The sequence below is a fragment of the Pogona vitticeps genome, chromosome 8 (assembly GCF_051106095.1).
Source record: "Pogona vitticeps strain Pit_001003342236 chromosome 8, PviZW2.1, whole genome shotgun sequence".
NCBI classification, from domain to species: Eukaryota; Metazoa; Chordata; class Lepidosauria; order Squamata; family Agamidae; genus Pogona; species Pogona vitticeps.
Genome location: NC_135790.1, coordinates 17,066,559 through 17,085,902, shown reverse-complemented (window position 1 = coordinate 17,085,902; position 19,344 = coordinate 17,066,559). Strand labels below are relative to the sequence as shown.

The 19,344-nt window shown below is 43.5% G+C and overlaps 1 protein-coding gene across 1 annotated transcript in view; it reads right to left on the bottom strand.

The window, feature by feature from the left end:
- VSIG10L2 (V-set and immunoglobulin domain containing 10 like 2) overlaps positions 1–18,952 on the bottom strand; it is a 30,195-nt gene extending 11,243 nt beyond the window's left edge. The window contains exons 1-6 of the mRNA XM_072979055.2: positions 13,166–18,952; positions 10,556–10,903; positions 6,678–6,953; positions 5,732–6,007; positions 3,895–4,155; positions 2,044–2,304 (exon numbers count right to left, since the gene is read on the bottom strand). Coding sequence (XP_072835156.2) covers positions 2,044–2,304; positions 3,895–4,155; positions 5,732–6,007; positions 6,678–6,953; positions 10,556–10,903; positions 13,166–13,244 — 1,501 coding nt within the window. The 5' untranslated portion in view covers positions 13,245–18,952. The remainder of the gene's footprint in view (positions 1–2,043; positions 2,305–3,894; positions 4,156–5,731; positions 6,008–6,677; positions 6,954–10,555; positions 10,904–13,165) is intronic.
- Positions 18,953–19,344: the final 392 nt, after the last annotated feature.

Sequence of the window (19,344 nt, the reverse complement as noted above, 5' to 3'; positions counted from 1 at the left end):
CCTGCAGGCATTCTAAGCAGTGCGGCCACAGCAGTTACCAAGCATTGTCATCTGCACACTGACAGCTGTTTCACATCATGTAGGCTTAAGCCTCTAGCAGGGTCCTTTATATATCGATTAAAATGATTTCTAACCTGCCTCCTAATATTCTTCATGTCGAAGTAGGATGCAACGAAATCACCAGACAATCAGTTAAAAAAAAATACACCTTTTTAAGCTTCGGACATGAAAGCTTAGTTGAAATAGAATCTGAAAATCATGTCAACCAATGGGTGCGTTAGGGCCAGCCCAAAAGGCAGTTGTTATAGATGGAGATGGCTGGGGCTCCTTGCAAGAGTAAAGTTGCTTGGCATTGCCTCCTTGAACACCTGGGTCAAAAAGAGAGAGTGGGCTGTAGGAGGGCTACAGGAGAGCTTCGCAGGTATGCCGAGTGTGCAGATCAGCATCTTCTAAGGACCATCGAATTCTAATTGGACAGACAAGTCAATTTTAAATCCTAAATCATCATCACAATAAGCAAAAGGCCCCAAAGTTTGCCTCTTCCTCCAGGGAATATGCCGCAAGAGGTGACAAAAGGTCCTTTCAGGCATCATATGTCTGTGCACAAGCATGTGGCCACCTAGAATTAGAGATGCTGCTTAAACCTGAACCGATGGACAAACTTCTCACATTCATAATACTCAGTGCATTACAAATCAGGTGGCATGTTCACCGCACCATTGCAAACACAAAGAACCTGGCAATATTTAACTTCCAGTCGCAGGATTCTTTGCTCTGAACATCTATACTGAATACAGATAACTGCATTTCCCAAGAGCCCGGGCTTCTTGCACTGGGCTGTGTCCATGTGAAAGACACTGCAAATGAATGGAGGCCTTGAACAGAGTGTGTTCAGTAGCAGCTGCCATCAAAGCAGATTTGCACGAGTGGCAAGGAAGAGTAAACTAGGGTTGAGGGTGGGCAGGGACTTCCTCCTAGCTAGAAAGAGGCAGACTCGCGTGGCCTTTCCATAAAAGCGGAGAAGGCCTGCATGTACAGAGGCCGGCTTTGGAGGTTTTAGAGCTCTTTCCACCTGCCCATCCCTGAGTGAATGAATTCAGGCAATACGCTCTGCAGCTCTAAGTTTAAGATTCACTTACCTGCTGCCTGGAATAATAATAATAATAATAATAATAATAATAATAATAATAATAATAATAATAATAATAATAATAATAATAATAATAATAATAATAATAATAATAATAATAATAATAATAATAATAATAATAATAATAATAATAATAACAATAACAACAACAACAACAACAACAACAACAATAATAATTGTTGTCGTCGTCATCGTCGTCGTCATCGTCATCATCGTCGTCGTCATCGTCGTCGTCGTTTTTATTATTATTATTATTATTATTATTATTATTATTATTATTATTATTATTATTATTATTATTATTATTCTTGTTATTATTATTATTATTATTATTATTATTATTATTATTATTATTATTATTATTATTATTATTATTATACTGAAACTAGCCACTAGAGAGAGCCAGCAACAATTATAGAATCATGGAATAATGAAGTTCAAAGGGGCTTATAAGCCCATCAAGTCCAACCCCCTGCCCAATGCAGGAATATAAATCAAAGGGTATGTGGTTGTCTAAATCAGTGGTTCTTAACCTTGGGTTACTCAGGTGTTTTTGAACTGCAACTCCCAGAAATCCCAGCCAGCACATCTGGTGGTGAAGGCTTCTGGGAGTTGCAGTCCAAAAACACCTGGGTAACCCAAGGTTAAGAACCGCTGGTCTAAATTCCCCTGGAATGACAATGCTATGTATAAGGTTCACTACTTCCACATTTTTCTGTGTCCATGGAGGGGGTGCTTTGACCCCATTCCTCCCAGATATCGCGGTCCTACTGTAACATTACGTTTTCTGTCTTTGCCCAGGGTAATTCCTTCTACTAAATAACTATTGGTACGGCGCTCCTGGTACCTCTGACCTCTCCTCGCGTCAATGCCACGCGTTCTGATCCGCTCACCCAGTCGGATGTGGCACTCCGCTGTTCTCTTCTGTAGGGGATGAGCAGCCATGCAGGTAAATTCTTTGCCCCCCAAGGAGTTGTTGGATTTCATGACAAAGATGCTGTGGGAGGGTTTCAAACCTCCCAGCACGTGGTCCCTCCAGTCTCTCCACCACAGGGTCACCCGAGGTTCTCCACCTGCCCAGTCACAGGTCAACATGAGGAATTCATTCTGCTTGGTCGCCACTGCACTGCAGGTGGGACTCCCTCCTGGAACCCCTGTGGCACAGACAGGTAACATCTAGGCGTCACAATATGCTCCTGTAAGAAATTTAGACTCCCCAATTTATCCTAGCATGAGGTTTCTCAATTCCACAAGTTACAAATTAGCTGTCTTTTGGGTGGTGACTGGTCACTGGGAGATACACAGGGGCTTCATTGGGAAATGGATCATGCAGACATAGCAGCTTTAAAAAAAGGACTTCATTTGGGAGGAAGAGCATTTTATCACCTTCTAGTTGTGACGCTGTTGTATCATCTAGTCCAGTGGTTCTTAACCTTTGTTACTCAGATGCTTTTGAACTGCAACTCCCAGAAACCCCAGTCAGGACAGCTGGTGGTGAAGGCTTCTGCGAGTTGCAGTCCAAAACTCCTGAGTAACCCAAGGTTAAGAACCAGTGATCTAGTCCAGCCATTAAGAAATTGACTTCTAGCCACAGTCAATCAGGTCTCAGAGCAACAAACAAGGCTGGTAATTAAAACAAACCAACAAAAGGCATGGAAACCAGAAGACCTTAAAAAAGGGACCCAAAAACTGTGATATAGCCCTGCCAGTTGCCCAGCATTCATGGCTGTTTTATATGAACAAAGCAAAGTTTTTGCATTGCAACTGGCATAGAGTCATAGCTAAGTTTCATTGGAGAACGAGGGAGAGATAGAAGGGGAGATGGAGAAAAGGAGAGGGAGGGGACTGCTTTTACAATCTAGTTGTAGATTTCCAGTAGGGATGGAAAATAAGGTTAGGTTTGATAATCTTGATGAAAGTCGTCTGTTCTTCCCTCCAGAGGCCTCTGGCCCAGAAAGCAAAACAAAACCTCATCTCAAGAATTTGCTCATTTGCAAGCCTTAATGGGCCACAGGAGAAGGCACATATTTGCAAATAGGTAAAAACATAAAGAACTGAAAATAAAGGCATAAAACATGTTTTAATCAATAGGGGGGAAATGACACATTAGAAAATGTGTCAATAAAGACACTCACTAGGAAAAGTGTGCAAAAATATGGACAAAGAAGGTCTTGCAACCGGATTCAAAACAAGGATGGGCTGGGGGATGCGGGAGACTGAGAAATGTTCACATCCCTTATCTCACAACCTGAGTTGTGTTTGGGCACTAGCTCCCAACTTCTGAAAACGCGTTTGCTTTGTCCAATACCGGGAGCAACAGGGGATTTAGATCTGTTAAGTCCAACCCATGATGCTTCTGTAGAGCCTTTCTTCTTAATTTTATTGCTTTCTTATTCTTTAACTGGAAATACGGTGGTCAGTTTTGGGGGGGGGCATATTATACATTTCAGTGCAAATTTGTCCATGTGTTCTTCAAATATTTACACTTCACGCATCATCTCTTGAACGGCTCGAGCACATTTATGTCCCTTGCGTGGACATTTTTTAAATTAATGCATTCTTCTGTCTCCATTTTTCCAGGTGTGTGCATTTTATCAGGCACACTTTTTCAAAGTCATTACATCTGCAGATTTCCAACAGCAAAATCCACTTAAGTGCCCACCCATCTCCAGGGGGCGTGAAATGGAAGATTACACAACAACACAATGATCCAACATATTCCCCCATTTGTTTCTGGTACTCACACACAGTGGTCCTGCAGACAGTGTCCTCTTTCAGTGCTGGGTGGGAAGCCAGGCAGGTATAGGAGCTTCCATTGCGGACGTCCATGCCTCGGTGGATTTGAGTGGCATTGGAGTAAGTGGCTGTGTAGTTTCCTTGCCGCCTGGATTTCACCCACCGCAGCCGCACTGGGGGGAAGCCCCCCTGCCACGAACAGTGCAGAGCAATGTCTCGGAAATTGGCAGCTGGCAGTGGCATGCATTTGGGCTTCCCCTTGGGCAAATCTGTGCATGGGGGCAAACACTGTATCAACAGCAATGAGCAATTACTGACACCAAAAGCATCATGGTAGTTGGTGGCATACCACAGTAGCAGATGATCAGTCATCATCACCTAGCAGGGAACTGGAGTCCCTCCTACATCATCTCCATGCTCCAGCTTGACTTACGACATATCAGATAAATACATCTTTAGTACCATTATGCTGATGCTGTACCAACAGTAGCGTTAGTTGGATTACGGCAGACCTGGGCAAAGTGCGGCCCGAGGGCCACATACGGCCCTCGAGCCGCTCCTGTCCGGCCCGCGGACAGTTTTGAACATCAAAACCATTTATAGCTTTTAGTCTAAAGTCGATCAGTTGCTTATCTTTAACATACCGCAAAAAAACTCTTTAGTATTTGTGAAGATTAACAAGTTTAAAATAAAAACAATCATAACATCGCTGTTTCATTTCCGAGCTTGCTAAGCAGGTTCCATTGGTTCTGTCTGTCTTTGACTTGTAGTGTTCCCATGGTCACTAGCAGAAAATTCAGCAGATGCCATGCTCACAGTCTCCCAGATCTACATGTAAGCTTCATGACCCAAATTTCTGTCAAAACACATCTTCCTAAGCTCCCTGGGGGGGGGGGGAACAGGAGAGATGCCCATGATTTGTTTACATGGGTTTCTTGGCAATTAAAGGAAGTGGAGAGATAGCCAAACTGCTAGCCATAGTATCTAATAGGCTAGTATTATCTGCCAAAAGGTTAAAAAGAGTTTTTAAAGAGAGTAGATACTGCCCCACACACACACTGGCAATTCTAGAGGTACAGTGATGCATGTGTAGACTGGCTCTACCTCTCCTTGTCTTGCTAGGGACTGTTGGGTCCCAGATGGAAGACCAAGTTTGAGATTTCCTATGCAGATCTGTATCAAGGTTCCACCATACGTTAATTTCATTGTAGCAGAATACATCGAATACTACAAGGAAGACTTCCTAGAAGGCTACTAAACATGGATGGACACGTGAACAAGACTTTTCCCTTTAAAATTCACAGCATAATGTTGGCCCCATTATCTGCACATTTTTCACAGAAAAGCATGAAATGTATATGTATAAATCTTTCCCCCTTCTCTTTCGTTCTGTTGCCAAAAGAGCCAAATTAACAGTCTGACCAGAAAGAACAGAGTAAACTTTACTTTGGCCCATAATATGCCAAAGAAGCCAATCAACATTGTAGCTAAAGAGCAAAATACATCCATCCGTATATTTATTTTTAAGGATTGAATGGCAGCAGTCTTTATTTGTCGCGCAACCGTTGGAAACGTTGCTTTGGTTTATTTGACTGCCAGTTTATTATCATCACTATTATTATGGAACATGGAAACCTTCCACGAAAAAGCATCATTCACCCTAATTATCCTCTGATGCCCTCCTCCATATTTCTTTTCACTTTCTGATTCCTCTTTAGCTATGTTAACAGTGGCAATACATGGAAAGGTGCAAGGAAAAGATACAGAGAAGACAAGAAGGGAAAACAGATGCAACACTGCATGCTAGAACATCATGCCCAAACATGACAAGAAGGGCTTACTTACAGTAAACAGTCAAGATAATGGCTGTCTGGGTACGCGTGTTCAAATGCAAATTCTGGGCTAGGCACGTATATACGCCTGTTTGGGTCCGTGAGATTCTCGTGATCACGTACTTCTGGCCTGAATAGACCTGGGAGCTATTGTAGAACCAAATGTAGTGACTGGGTGGATTAGAAGGAGCGAGGCAGGTCATGATCACCTCTTCTTGCTCATTGGCCAGGAAGCCATGTTGGTTAATCGCAAATGGCTCCACGCTGATCACTGGTTCGTCAGGCCCATCTACAGAAGACATCGGGAGGCATTCAGTGGCTTGCTAGAAACAGAGAGGGCCAGGAGTAACATCTGAGTGAAACCTCGGGGTGCTGAGAATACCGAGAGTCCCCAAAGGCTCCCATACACAGAACTACAGTTCCCAAGACCTCCCAGTAAGAAGGAAACTGTTCAGAAACCAGTTTGGATGCCGCTAGTCATAATGGAAGGGGCGATTCTGGGAGTTATCTTCTTCACACTTCTGTGAAATGTATACAGTACTTGTAGGAATGATGACAGCATAACAATGTTATTTTGGCAAAATACTTCCCAGTGTAATGAGCAACATTCACCAGTTATTTCTAAAATCTCACATGAGGGCGGAGCTGAAACAATTTTATTTTTATTTTATTTTGGCTCTTCCCTCCCCCTTCCTTCATGTTTATGTCCATTTATGTTAAAAAATATAACTACAGAAAACAGATTCAAGAAGGCCTGTGGCTGTTTTAAGTGAATTAAAAGAGTTTTAATCCAGCCTCGTCTCTGGGCTCTGAGCACCTCCTAATATTCCATCTACTTCAACAAGCATTGGATGTTAATTTTTCATAATATTGTGGGATGATGACCTGGCAGGGCACACAGAAGGCCTCCATGAGACCTCAAAAAAGAAACAATTTGGTCCAGCTTCCCAGTTACTTACAGATAACATCTAGGTACATCCGGTCACTAGTTTGGCTGTTGACCTCGTTGTGGGCTGTGCAGGTGTACCATCCCATGTGGGTGCGGTTAACGGATGTGAGGTTCAAGGAGGTACCCACTGCTTCTGCAATGGCAACTGTTCCATCCCGACTGGTGTGACGATGCCAGCGATAATCAACTGGATCCGTGCCCTCTTTCACTGTGCATGTCATCACCACAGACGCGCCCTCCACGGGCACAGAATCATTCATCTGCAGGAAGGGCTTTGAAACAGGGACTGGGGGAAAGCAAACAGAGAGCCGAGAGCTTGCTCGTACCTTTTTGAGACATCCACAGACTCTAAGCCCAAGAGAACTTCAAGCCTAAAGAATAGACTTCGGCCCAAAGATCCAAGATTCAACAACCAGAGCCATGTACAAACAAAAGCTCCAGAGTGAGGTCAGAAATTTCGAACTAACCTATGCTCAACCCTGAAATTATTTTTCAGTACTAGAACCAACCATGCAAAACTCTACTCATCTTTCTCTTTCACAGACACACTGACTTCTTATGGTTAAACTAAATACTGTATCCACAGCTTGGCAAAATGACTTGTACTTGTGTTAATTTTTTACTCACAAGAAGCATGGAGAGGGCCAGTCCAAAGTAGATGCATGCTATGCTGGTGGGAGAGGTTGAAGTTCCCTGCCTTCTGTTTAGTCCCTGCTTGATCTATTGTCTGGGAAAGTTAGTTATTCATGGATGAACTACCTGACTCTAGAGTTGGAATATTCTTCATGTGTATTCTTGAAGGCTTTCACGGCCAGGATCTGATGACTGTTGTAGGTTTTTTGGGCTGTCTGGCCGCGTTCTTCATGTGCCTTGCGAAATTCTGTTTCATGGCACTCTATTTTGGCCCAGACTTCCTATAAACTCTCAAGAGCTCCAGCCTGATAGCACTTGCCATCTTCGAATACAACAGAATGATCTGATTTGAATCCTACGATGGGTGTTCTCCTTCAATAGACTTGAACCACAACAATTATATTATGAGTCTCTCCTCTGAACTTACCTCGCTCAAAGTTCTGGGCAGTGATTTAGTAGGTCAGGTTGGGCAAAATCTGCTCCCTCCCCAATTATTTTTTGTAGACTTTGATGCCCATATACTGGTAGGCCCACAGAGGGAAATATGCTTTCATCCCTTTCTGGAAAGGAATAAAATATTCCACTGGACATATTGGAAGGGCTTTGTGCTGTGCGCTGGCACTCCAGGATCTTTGCACCTCATTTACAGCTGCCACAGTTGCCATTATATTTGGGTGGCAGCAGAAAAACTGGTACATTTCTGCTGAGGTTGTGTGCATGCTCCAATAAACTTCCCCCAAACTCTAGACATTGACTGCTTCCTTTGTAGATAAGCCACAGTGAACCTACTGAACCAGTGGTTCCCAACCTTGGGTCCCCAGATGTTCTTGGACTAAGACTCCCAGCAGCCTTCACCACTAGTTATGCTTGCCAGGATTTCTGGGAGTTGTAGTCCAAGAATAACTGGAGACCCAAGTGTGGGTACCATTGGATTGGACTACCATGACTGGAATGCAGAATGATTCCATATACAAGAAACATCACAAAGAAAGAGGGGGAGTATGCATGCATTGCAAGGGAACGAATACATTTACATGCATGTATGGGTGAACAATAAGTTAACAGACCTATTGAGCTGAAAGAAAAATATATCATTGCAACAAGCATCTTTATTCTTATAAATGGTCTCTTGGACAGGAGAAAATCGTAAACACATATTTCTTTTCCCTTAGTTTGCAGACGGTGCCAATGAATAGAGGCCAATGGCCCCAAGGTAGGGAAAGAATTAGATCTCATGTTGGCTGACAGCAAAGACAAGTCACTTGAGTGAAACTGTGGGAAATGAAGGATGGCTGCATACTTGGGAGAGGAAACTACCCAGCAATCAAAGAATATTTGACACGTGGAGTTCAACCAACCCCACGAGTGGAAAAATGCAGGCCTGCAAACAATCACCCCTACAAAGTCATTGGCAGCATTCTGCTTTCACAGATGGGCCAAATATCTGTATGTTACATGAGAAACTATGGACATACTTTCCCCAGGAAGCCCAGCAGAAAACCCCACCCTGTGCACAAGTCTTTTTCGCGGGGGGGGGGGGGAGGGATCCAATTACTCGGTTGCAAACCTTTTACTGCTACACAGATCTGGAGACGCCAGTGTGTTATGGAGATACCTATGCACCGAAATGAACTAAGTGGCCATTTATAGAGAAGCCAAAAGCAGATCTGACAGACATTTCTTCTTTTTCTTAATACAGTGGACCCTTGACTTACAGACAGCTTGACTTACAGACTTTTTGAGTTACAGACTTCTCTGGCTGCAAAATATAGGTTTGACTTGCAGCCTGAGAATTGACTTACAGACCAGAAAAAAACCAAAATGGAACAAAAACGGGGATTAATCGGTTTTCAATGCACTGTAGGTCAATGGAGACTTGACCTACAGACTTTTTGACTTGAGAACCACCTTCCAATACGGATTAAGTTCTCAAGTCAAGACCCCACTGTACTCATTTTTATGTATTTATTTATTCAGTTTATACACTTCCCCATTGGTGCAAGCATTCCTACGGGCAGTTTACCTGGAATCCACGGTAGTTTAGAACATGATTTAAAAAAGAGATGCAACTAAAAGCATGAAATGTTATAATATTGGTAATAATCATGGGCCACCAAATCAATTTCAAATTATGGTGGCCCTTTTCAGGGTTTTCTTTGTATAAAGTACTCAGAAGTGAACCGTGCCACTTGCCCAAGTGTGTGCAAGTGGCAGGGCGCATAACCCATCAGCCATACACGCTCCGTGTGATCTCGGCCATTGGGTCTCCTAGGAGGCACAGTCGACCTTTGAACTCACAGCCCCTGGGACCGCAAACATGCCACTCCCACCCACTGAGCTTTACCAGCACTTCAGTTATAAAGTATGATATTGAAACCACATTAAATAAATTGTAGTATTCAAAAAAGCCCCCACCAGATTAAAAGCATTCGAAAGCATTTAAAAGCAAGTCAAAGAAAAAAGGCGAGAACCCCCTTTCCTTAGGGATCGTCAGAGATGGGAAATTTCTGTTTTTGCATTATAGCTTCCAGAATGCTACAGAATGACCGTGCTAGCTGTAAGGTTCTGGGAGCTAGACCCCCTCCCTGCAAAAAAAAGGAAGAAATTTCCCATTTCTGATTGGATGCTTAAGGAATCTAATAGGAGCTGCATCTCCAAGATTAAACTGCAGCTCTCCCTCATTTCACCACTTCTGCCACTGAGCGAGACCATTATGCCTTTTCAAATGCATATTTCTGGGACCCCCATTGGTTTAGAACTCCACAGTGTGTCAGGGAAAGATGTAAGATACTTAGGTGAATGTCAATGTTCATGGCAGTTTTCATTTAAAACAACCAAGTGAATGCAGAAATAGGAGAGGGCAGACTGATGAATGAACCACATGCAAACATGACGTGGGCCAGAGCAAAAAGAGTCTATTCATTCCTAGTTGATCTCTTTTTCTGGCTTCTGTTTTCATACCCGATTGTCTTACCCACAAAAACCACTTTTACCACTGCAGGGATTCAAGCACACGTCTGTACAAATAAAAAGGTCTTGCACTGAAGCCTGATGTGAAGAAAATATATATAGAGAGGGGGGGGGGAGTCAGGTGGTTGAGAAGAAGCAGCAGGTGAGCAAAAGGGTTGGTAACACTCCTAAATCCACCAGGCTGACCCTCTGCTCCAAGCCAACGATTTCTCACCTCTACTCTAATGTCATAACAACTGTAAATGCATAGAATCTGACCGGACAATATTTCCACGTTTGACTTACTCAAAACAGTGAGCTCAATATAGAAGTAAGCTACTTGGATCTCCTCTTCTTCTTCATACATCGCCTGGCACATGAAACGCCCTTCTGCTGCCTTTTGTAGGTTTGCTATCTCCAAAGTGCTGTTCCTCAAGGTCACCTCCCCAAGAACAGCAGCAGCCTTCTCCACCTTGGAACTTATGCCATTGCTGATGGCAACAGCCCTGGGAACAAGCAAGCCAAAGCCGGTGAAACTCCAGAAGACAATCATGGGCAAGACCACGTCACCACAGGGGAGAACGACTGCACGATCACGCACCCCTTTGACCACTTGTTCCTCATACGTTGCATCTTCCAAAGGGAGCAGCTGACCTGGAAAGAACAAAGTTACTTTAGCTTCCCAGGACTCATATGACAAAGTGGAAATACTATGTTGTAACCAACTGCCTGTAAAAGACCCTGATGTTGGGAAAGTATGAAGGCAAGAGGAGAAGGAGACGGCAGAGGACGAGATGGATGGACAGCATCATCGAAGCTACCAACATGAATTTGATTAAACTCCAGGAGGCAGTGGAAGACAGGAGGGCCTGGTGTGCTCTGGTCCATGGGGTCACGAGAAGTCGGACACGACTTAACGACTAAACAAACCAGGTTATATTGCACTATGGACACAAATCTTTGCTTGCTTCATTTTCATGTTCAAAAACAAAAATACCTAAAAGAAAACAATCCCTTTATCTTGAAAGTTAGCAAAATACTTTCTGTCAGTTCTTATAGTTGCAGGAACATTTTGGTACAATTTGTGCAAATTGCACAGCTAAGCAAAAGTGGGAAGTGTTGGCTTGTCGCATGGACTTTTAAACATCCAAATGGTTTGGTGGTTTGCATGGTTTTGATGAACCAGCCATGTTTCTTCTGCATCTTCTGTGTGAAAGTACTTTCCTTCACAACAGGAAAAGACCCTGGTTTTGCATAGGGATAATTTTGTACAAATTATGGAAAGCTCAACAGCAAAAAAAGCTCTCCCTTGTCTCACTCTCATATTGGAGGTGGAAAATCTCACACAGATCAACAATTCTGACAGCCTTCTCAATGTGTCAGGAGGTTATTATCTCACAAAGAATAAATAAATCTTGTGAGGATCTCATTACCTCCTACTAGATACAGTGGTGCCTCGCATAGCAAGTGCCCTGTTTAACGACAAATCCGCATAGCAATGCAGATTTAGCGATCGCAAAAGCGATCGCATTGCGACGTTTTGAATGGGCGAAAATCGCATTGCGATGATCGGTAAGCATTTCGCTTACCTATCTTCGCATTGCGGTGTTTCCCCAACAGCTGATCGGCGGTTCCAAAATGGCCACCCGCAGTGTTTTCGCGCCCTGCCCTCACTTACCGAGGCGGCAAAAATGGTGGCCGTATGGGAAATCTTCGCATAGCGGTGAGTTTTCCCCCATAGGAATGCATTAAACAGGGTTTAATGCGTTCCTATGAGGTTCCCCCCCCCACATAGCGACGTTTTCGGATAGCGACGATTTAACCGGATTATTGTCGCTATGCGGGGCACCACTGTATATGCATATACAAGGCCTGGGTGAGAAGTTCAGTTCAGTTCAGTTCTTTCTTGTTAGAAAATTGGAACTTTACCAAAATCCCCAAGTAAACTCTTTAGTATTTTAGATGGAGGAAAATGTGTTTAAAAAAAAAAAAAAAACGACATGGCAGAAAAGGAAACTAACAAACTGCTCAAGTGCTTTAAAGGTTAGATTCAATTTTTAGTTACGACCCACCAAATTTTAGTGAAGACCTACCAGATTTACCTAAGTGCCAACTTAACCAAAACCATTCACTCAATTGGTCAGGACCAATACCTGAAATTAGTCACAACTACTTAACTCTGGTTTTGAATTTCTCTCTGCTCAGCCATATTAGTGCTGAATTAGAACTATCACCTCATTCTCCTGGAAGGTTTGTATATGGCAGCTAGCTCCTCCCCACACTTTTGAATTCAGCAGGTATATGTGGGGAGAATTTCAGTTCATTTCCAAGCATTTCCCAAAACTCAAATTCTATGCACAATGAGAAAAACTCAGGTTTAAAATGTGTTGCGTGCAAGAGAAAGCAAAATTGATTGATTCGTCATGGGGTAGAGTGGGGGGTCCCTCTACTGGTTTAAGACAAGACTTTAGGCCATTTCATGTTGTCTGGATCACCACAAAGTCCAGGAAATTTGAGGATAAGGCCAACGCAGAATACGGCCAGTGCCCCATGATCAGGAATGATTGTGCTTTCCTACATCTTCCATTCCAGCCACATATATTGAACTTTGACTTTTCAGGCTGCATCCAGATAGGGAAGATGGACTGCCTGTCTGATTCACAGAGATGCCCAGCCTTGTTTTTGTCCTATAGTGGCCCCATGAAGCGCCTGCCTCTGACAGTCTTGCTAGAAGGAATCCTTCTACGAGGGGACCCATGCCAGCACCGGGCTGGTTGAAATGTTGTGGGTCATGGACACACACACACACACACACACACACACACACACACACACACAGAGAGAGAGAGAGAGAGAGAGAGAGAGAGAGAGAGAGACTTTTTGCTCCCTAGCTCAGCCAGCAAGACTGTTACTCACTGTAAGCCACTGCTGGGAGGATGCAGATGATTTTCAGGAGGCTACTAAAGTGTAAATTCCTTGCCAATCCATAATCCATTTCTCCATGTCAGTGCATGAGGAAAGAGCTGGAAGCCAAGAGCTGTGGTTAGCTTCTCCCGGACCATCCCATCTTCTTGCGCAGGACCTTAGAGATCTGATGAGACTTTTCCCCACTCCTGCTTATTCTACAGACCTCGCTCACCTCTGGGACACGGAAGGCACTTCTTCCTATCTCATATTTCACTCTCTCATCCATCAAAACACAGCTCTCTTTGTCTCAGGTTACTTCAAATCACCTCCCATTCATTTTCAATTATTCATTTCTTCTCCTTAGCCTCGTTTCCTCAATCTATTATGCAGGAGCTTCTTTTAGAGAAAGGAAGAAACAGGAGTCAACTTTCTTGGTTTTAGCATCTTGGAAGGGTGGTTTATCTAGAGTGGAAGATAAGGATAGAAAAGAATACTCAGCGCTCTATACAAAAAAAAAATCTAAGGTCATGCATTTCAAAACTAGGAGTCTATGGGGTGGGGAGAATGCCCCTGACTAATGTTTTCCAGCAGTGAGAGCATTGCCTTCCCTTCCCTTCTCTTCCCTTCCCTTCCTTCTTCTGAATAAATGTTGAAGACGCATGCCAAATACTGAAATCAATGCTATGATGAGGATGGAACCCAGTGGGTGAATCTCCCCTCCTGAAACACCTACTCATCCCACCTAAGAATTCAAAAAGGGATTTTAAAGACCTAACATCTGCTTCACAAAAACAGGTCCATTCAGCCCCTTTCATGGCATTCATTCCAGTGGCTTACAGATTAATTTGGCACTAAGTCTGACTTTATGAAAGGGTACATAATACAGCGGCTTTTTGAACACATGCTTAAATTGATGCTACTGAAATCAATGGGACTTTTTATTTAAAAAAGTGGGCCTAATTATGTTCATGTTACAACCTGGATTAATGGCCACATGATGAACTAAGTTCCTGGTCCCTCCGTTCTCTCAACTCACTCTAAAGAGATTTTAAAAAAAAAACACAATTTTTTGTTTTGCAAAATGCAAATCGATGTAATTGAACAAGATTCAACGAAACACCTTCTCTCAATAAAACCCAGCAGGACCACCCTGAGTCTTTCAGTGGCCTGAGCAGCTAATGGGGACCTGGTCTCCTCCAGGTCAAGGGACAGAGTTATCCCAAACCAGCCATGTGATTTTGGTATCTCAGGTCGCAGCGAAGGCTATGGAGCTCCTTTCCCCCAATCTGGCAGCATAACTTCAAAAGTACCTCATTAAATAACTAAACACCTACTGCTCAAAAACTGCTGCTCTAGGCAGCCACCACACTGCTCAGTAGACATGCATAGGGTTCTACAGTTATTTTGCGTAAATTAGCAGAGGAGGAGGAAGAATCACAGTTACCCTACTTTTTAATGTTATTCAGGATAATGTTGTGTTTCCTGGCACCTCCATGATGTCTGATGGTACTTATCTTGGAAGCTTCGTCTCCCAACATTCTCATGTAGTCATGGTCATAAAGGCCATGCTATTGCAAATCAAAAAGCACCTCCATAGTGACAAAAAGAAGGTTCCTTTATTATGAATAGCTCAGGTCTCTTGGAGAGATTTCTTCCTTCCTATTGAGTGACTGAAATAAGATCGGACAGTTTTCTTCAACACTCAGAGACACCCTGGAGATCTTGCCTCTGTCAGTGGGAGGTTCGGTGTCAGTCGGTTACTTATTTATCATGGGGATGGTCAGTGGTTTTCATTTTCATCTAGGCCTTCCTATTTAGATGGCATCAGCTTTCCCCACCCAGGATAAAAATGTATGTCAAGTGCAAACACCATACTGGTGGGTCAAGGTCTTAATCTGCAACACAACAGCATATGGCCTTTGGGCCTGTGATGCTAGACAGGATGCAGAAGCATTCACTTCTGGGTTTTGAATGCAGTGCATGCCACCGAGGGCCCAGTTCATTAGTTCCACATATTCAAAAAAAAACAATTCTCAAGAGAGGATGTTCTAAAGGTCACAGAGAGTAAGGTGGCCCCTTCCACATCCCCAACAATGAGGAAATTAGCCATTACCAAGGAGGAAAAGAAGGCATAGAGGTATGGCAAGATTTGCCTATGGGGATAGATAAACATTCATAAACAATTAGAATTTAAATAAAAATACATTTGAGCTTTGTGTCTGCATAGCTGGGGCACTCACTGTTGAAGCTCATTTTCTAGACCCCTGCTGTCACTTTTTATGACTCTTCATCTTTCAGCCTAACTTTCTCCGGTAAAGTAAAATGGCTTCCAGGAGAACACACTCTTTACTCAGAGTGTTACAATAAGAAAGATCCTGTTTTGATAACCAAACATAGATTCTGAAGGTGAGGGCATGGGAAGACCACCATTACACGATCGCTAATAAAGCTGTAGGGAACGAGCCTTATTGCACACAATGGAATTTACATCTGAGTAGACTTTTATTAGGTTTGTGTTCTTACTGTATGTCAGATACTCCATTCTCAGGTGACTTAGGGATTTATAGGTCAAAACCTGGGTGGCCCAAACTGTAACTGAAGAAGGTAACTCTTAAGTGCATTTACACAGAAGGAAGGCTTTCTGCTGTCAATGGGGCATATTCTTACAAAAGTGCACGGAACAAAGCAGCTGTAACCTGTCCGCTGAAGTCGCAGTGTTGTGTCAGTTCTCCTGAAAGTTAAGTGCCACGGAGCACAGCAGGACCTGAGCAGACATTATAGGCTTGCACTGCTCATTCTTATTAGACCTAACTCAAGCAGCTTTGTTAGTGATGTCACAAGTATCATCCGATCTTGCTTCTTACTGCTGTTCTTCCAGTAAGAGGGCACATATGTGTGTGTGTCTGGGGGGTGTAATTCTTCCAAGGGTAGAAAAAATTATCTAAAGACAGCTGGAGACACTGTAATCTTGAAAATAGTCTCTCAGTTTATGGATGTCAGTGATGCCAAGCACCACATGGATGGATAGAGGAATGCTCAAATGTCTAGAACTTTCAGTGGCATCATCAGGGAGGGGGTTTGGGCAACTGAATAAACAATCCATTGAATAAACAATCAGTTCAACCAGGGAATGGAGAAAGTGCAGCCTGAGAACCTCAACTATTCCTCTCTGGGGCATTTTTGCAGATCCCAGGGCTGTCACATCCAAAAATGACTTATGGGGGGGGGGGATTGCTGTTCCTACATTTGGAGGGGGGGAATCCCCAAGACTCACACACTCTCCCCCAAACCCACATAATGGCCATTCCCATAACACACATTCCTAAGTGTGATGCAGGCTACGATGGGGCTGAAAACTTGAGTCTGGGCTCCAAACCATCAGGCTTTGTCCACTTGTGCACTAAATGTGGGCTTATCAAATTTAAAGTTGTTTTAGCACATATCAAGTGAATGATGCACTGCACCTAAGCAGGGCATTTGAAAAATCTTTAAGTGGCCCTTCAGGCATGGATCATACCAGAATTTTCCTAGAATCCACACAGTGTTCTCCTTATCCTATATTATATAACTTTTCTCCCTCTTCCTTCTTCTTTCTTCCCCAGCATTTTTATCTCTCCCTGAAACTGTTGTAGAGTTTTGAACTTCTGGTAAAATTCTCTGTTTGCTACACAGCAGGCAGACATGCAGAGATACAGAGAGGAGAATAGCTATAAGTTCTCCAGAGTCCACTCCTTTCTAATTAATTGGCAGATACAGTCTCAGTAACTCACTCCGAGACATTTGTAGGAGAAAGAATGAAAAATGTTTCTATATACTTATAGTTGCTTGAAATTGTAGACTTGTCTATATTGCTTTCTTTACTGCATACATACAAGCAACCAACCGAACAGATCAGCAGCAACAAACAACTGCCACCAACTGATGAAAAAGAGGGATAGAACACTCAGCAGAAAGACAGGGATGTCCTTGAATTTCAAAAACTAGAAAGATCCATTGGTTAGTACAGTAGTGGACAGATAAACAATAATTCCACCTTAGCCCAGAAAAATCCCTCCCAATTGCTAAAACTACACACAGCAGTATAAGGTTTTAATAAAACTCCAACAGAAATCCTGGTTTGTTTTTTCTGTCTGTTTGTTCTTGAGGCTAGAGTGTTACATGATGTCTCTTCCAGCCACCATCTGAAGTTTGCGGTTGCTGTGTTTATTTGTGTCTTTTTTTGTTTGTTCAAGATCCTAGAACTCTCCCGCCCTGTTCCACAAACAGGGGCTGGGAGCAGTATGGCCGCCCTTGAATATTCACTGGCAAACCTAAGATGAAGGAAATCAGAGAAAGGGGAAGAAATGAGTGAGGCAATGCTTTTACTTTTCTTTTTCCTGTTTCTTTCCTGTCTTTTTCTGGGTTTCCCCAACATCAGCAGAGCAGTGGGGTGCCCAAAAATTCTCCCAACCTCCCTCTCCCCACAGCGAAACCCTTTCATTTTTTTTAAAAGGACCTTAAACCACTCTTGTCTGCCGGCCTCCGAAAGGGGGAATACAGCTATGGGACTTCCCCAAACCTAAAGAGAATTTCCAGCCGCCTCATCTTCCTCCTCTTTGGCTATTCTGCACTTCTCTCCTCCTCATTATCTCTGGCATAATGAAGTGGGGCAAGGCAGTAGAAAAGGCTCCTCCTGGCCTAGCAACTGCCATCTAAATGAGACGGACCTTAATAAACAGCAATGCCCATCAGCCCTTTTCAGCAGAGAAAATAGCAAGGGAGGATGGGATTTCTGCCACCCAACACTATGGGGAAGGCAAGGTGTTCCTCATCTCGGACCTAAAAGAGGAACACAAGACATCACGTCCAGAGTCTAAAGCAGATTGTTCTGATGATACTAGGAGTCAGCAGAGTTGTCAGGACAGGAATTTTTTTTTTAGGGGGGGCACAGAGACTCAGGCCTCCTCTCTGCTGAATGGGTAGGAGATTTCCCCAAAGATTGTGGGGCCGGCTTAGCACTCTTGAAGAAAGTGAGGGAATGCCCAGTTGCCATCCATAAAGCCGTTCAAACTCTGCTGCTCCTAAACGGAGTGAACGGTGGTCCACCCTACCCCACTCCATCGACAACACACACACACACACCCAGTGCTCGGACCACCAACTGCTCACGGCTGAATTGAAGACACCCAGATGCTGAAGGGAGGTTCGGAGTGCCCAAGAAAGCGGGCAAACTCCCTGGGATAAAACATGTGACAGAAACGTTCAGATCTCTGGGCCCGGCCTGTTTAGAGAGGGTAATTGGTGCCGGCTATGCTAGACACAGGCGTGAAAGTTGCAATGGAAATTTCCAGCGCTTGCCTTTCAGAAGGGTGAGGACTGTTTATTTTGGAGAAACACTGAGAGTGAGCTGCAGTCACTCGGAGCTAATTTAAACTTGTCTGGCCAGAGTTTGGGGTGACTTAACCTGTTTGGATGGACCTCATATTCCAATAACTCTGGCCGTTCTCCTCCCACGTTTTTCTGCCTCCAGAAAGTCTGCCTACCCATTGGCCCTTTCCTTCGTGCCTGTATATTTTCCATGCGCTGCTTCCAAAGACGGATTTTTCCTCACACATGCCTCCATCTTCCATCTTTTCACACCAAAGGGAGAGTCCTGGCTGTTTCCTCTCTTCCCATCGCTCCCCTCTCCCTGCCCCCCCTTTTAAGTATGATACCGCCTTTCAGAGTAAAATAAATTAGGACAAGCTGAAGTCAGATTTTTGTTTTTGTATCTGATTTACCATACAGAAGAAATGTCTGCAACTCCATGAAAAAGTATCAGTTTTCCGAACAAACTTTCTTCAAATGGGTTAACAAAATAGATAACATTCACTTCTAGGTCAATTTCCTCCCCCTAAAACACCACAAGAGAAAAAAAGGAGCCTTGTGGGACACCCTTCTCCCTGCATGGCCCTTGAAGAAACAGCACATACGTGGTGGCAAGTATGTGACAGAAGTACACCTCATAAGGCATTTGCGTTCACTTCAGCTGCATTTAATCACACAGGTTGCATTCTGTTTTTTTGCTCCCAAGCTGCTTAAAATCATCAAAATCAGACCTTAGTGAGGGCCCAGTTTCATTAGTGATAAACCATACAATATACTGTATTGTCATAAAAAAAGGACAAAAAGCTGATTCCCACAGCTATAAATACTCAACTATCCCACAA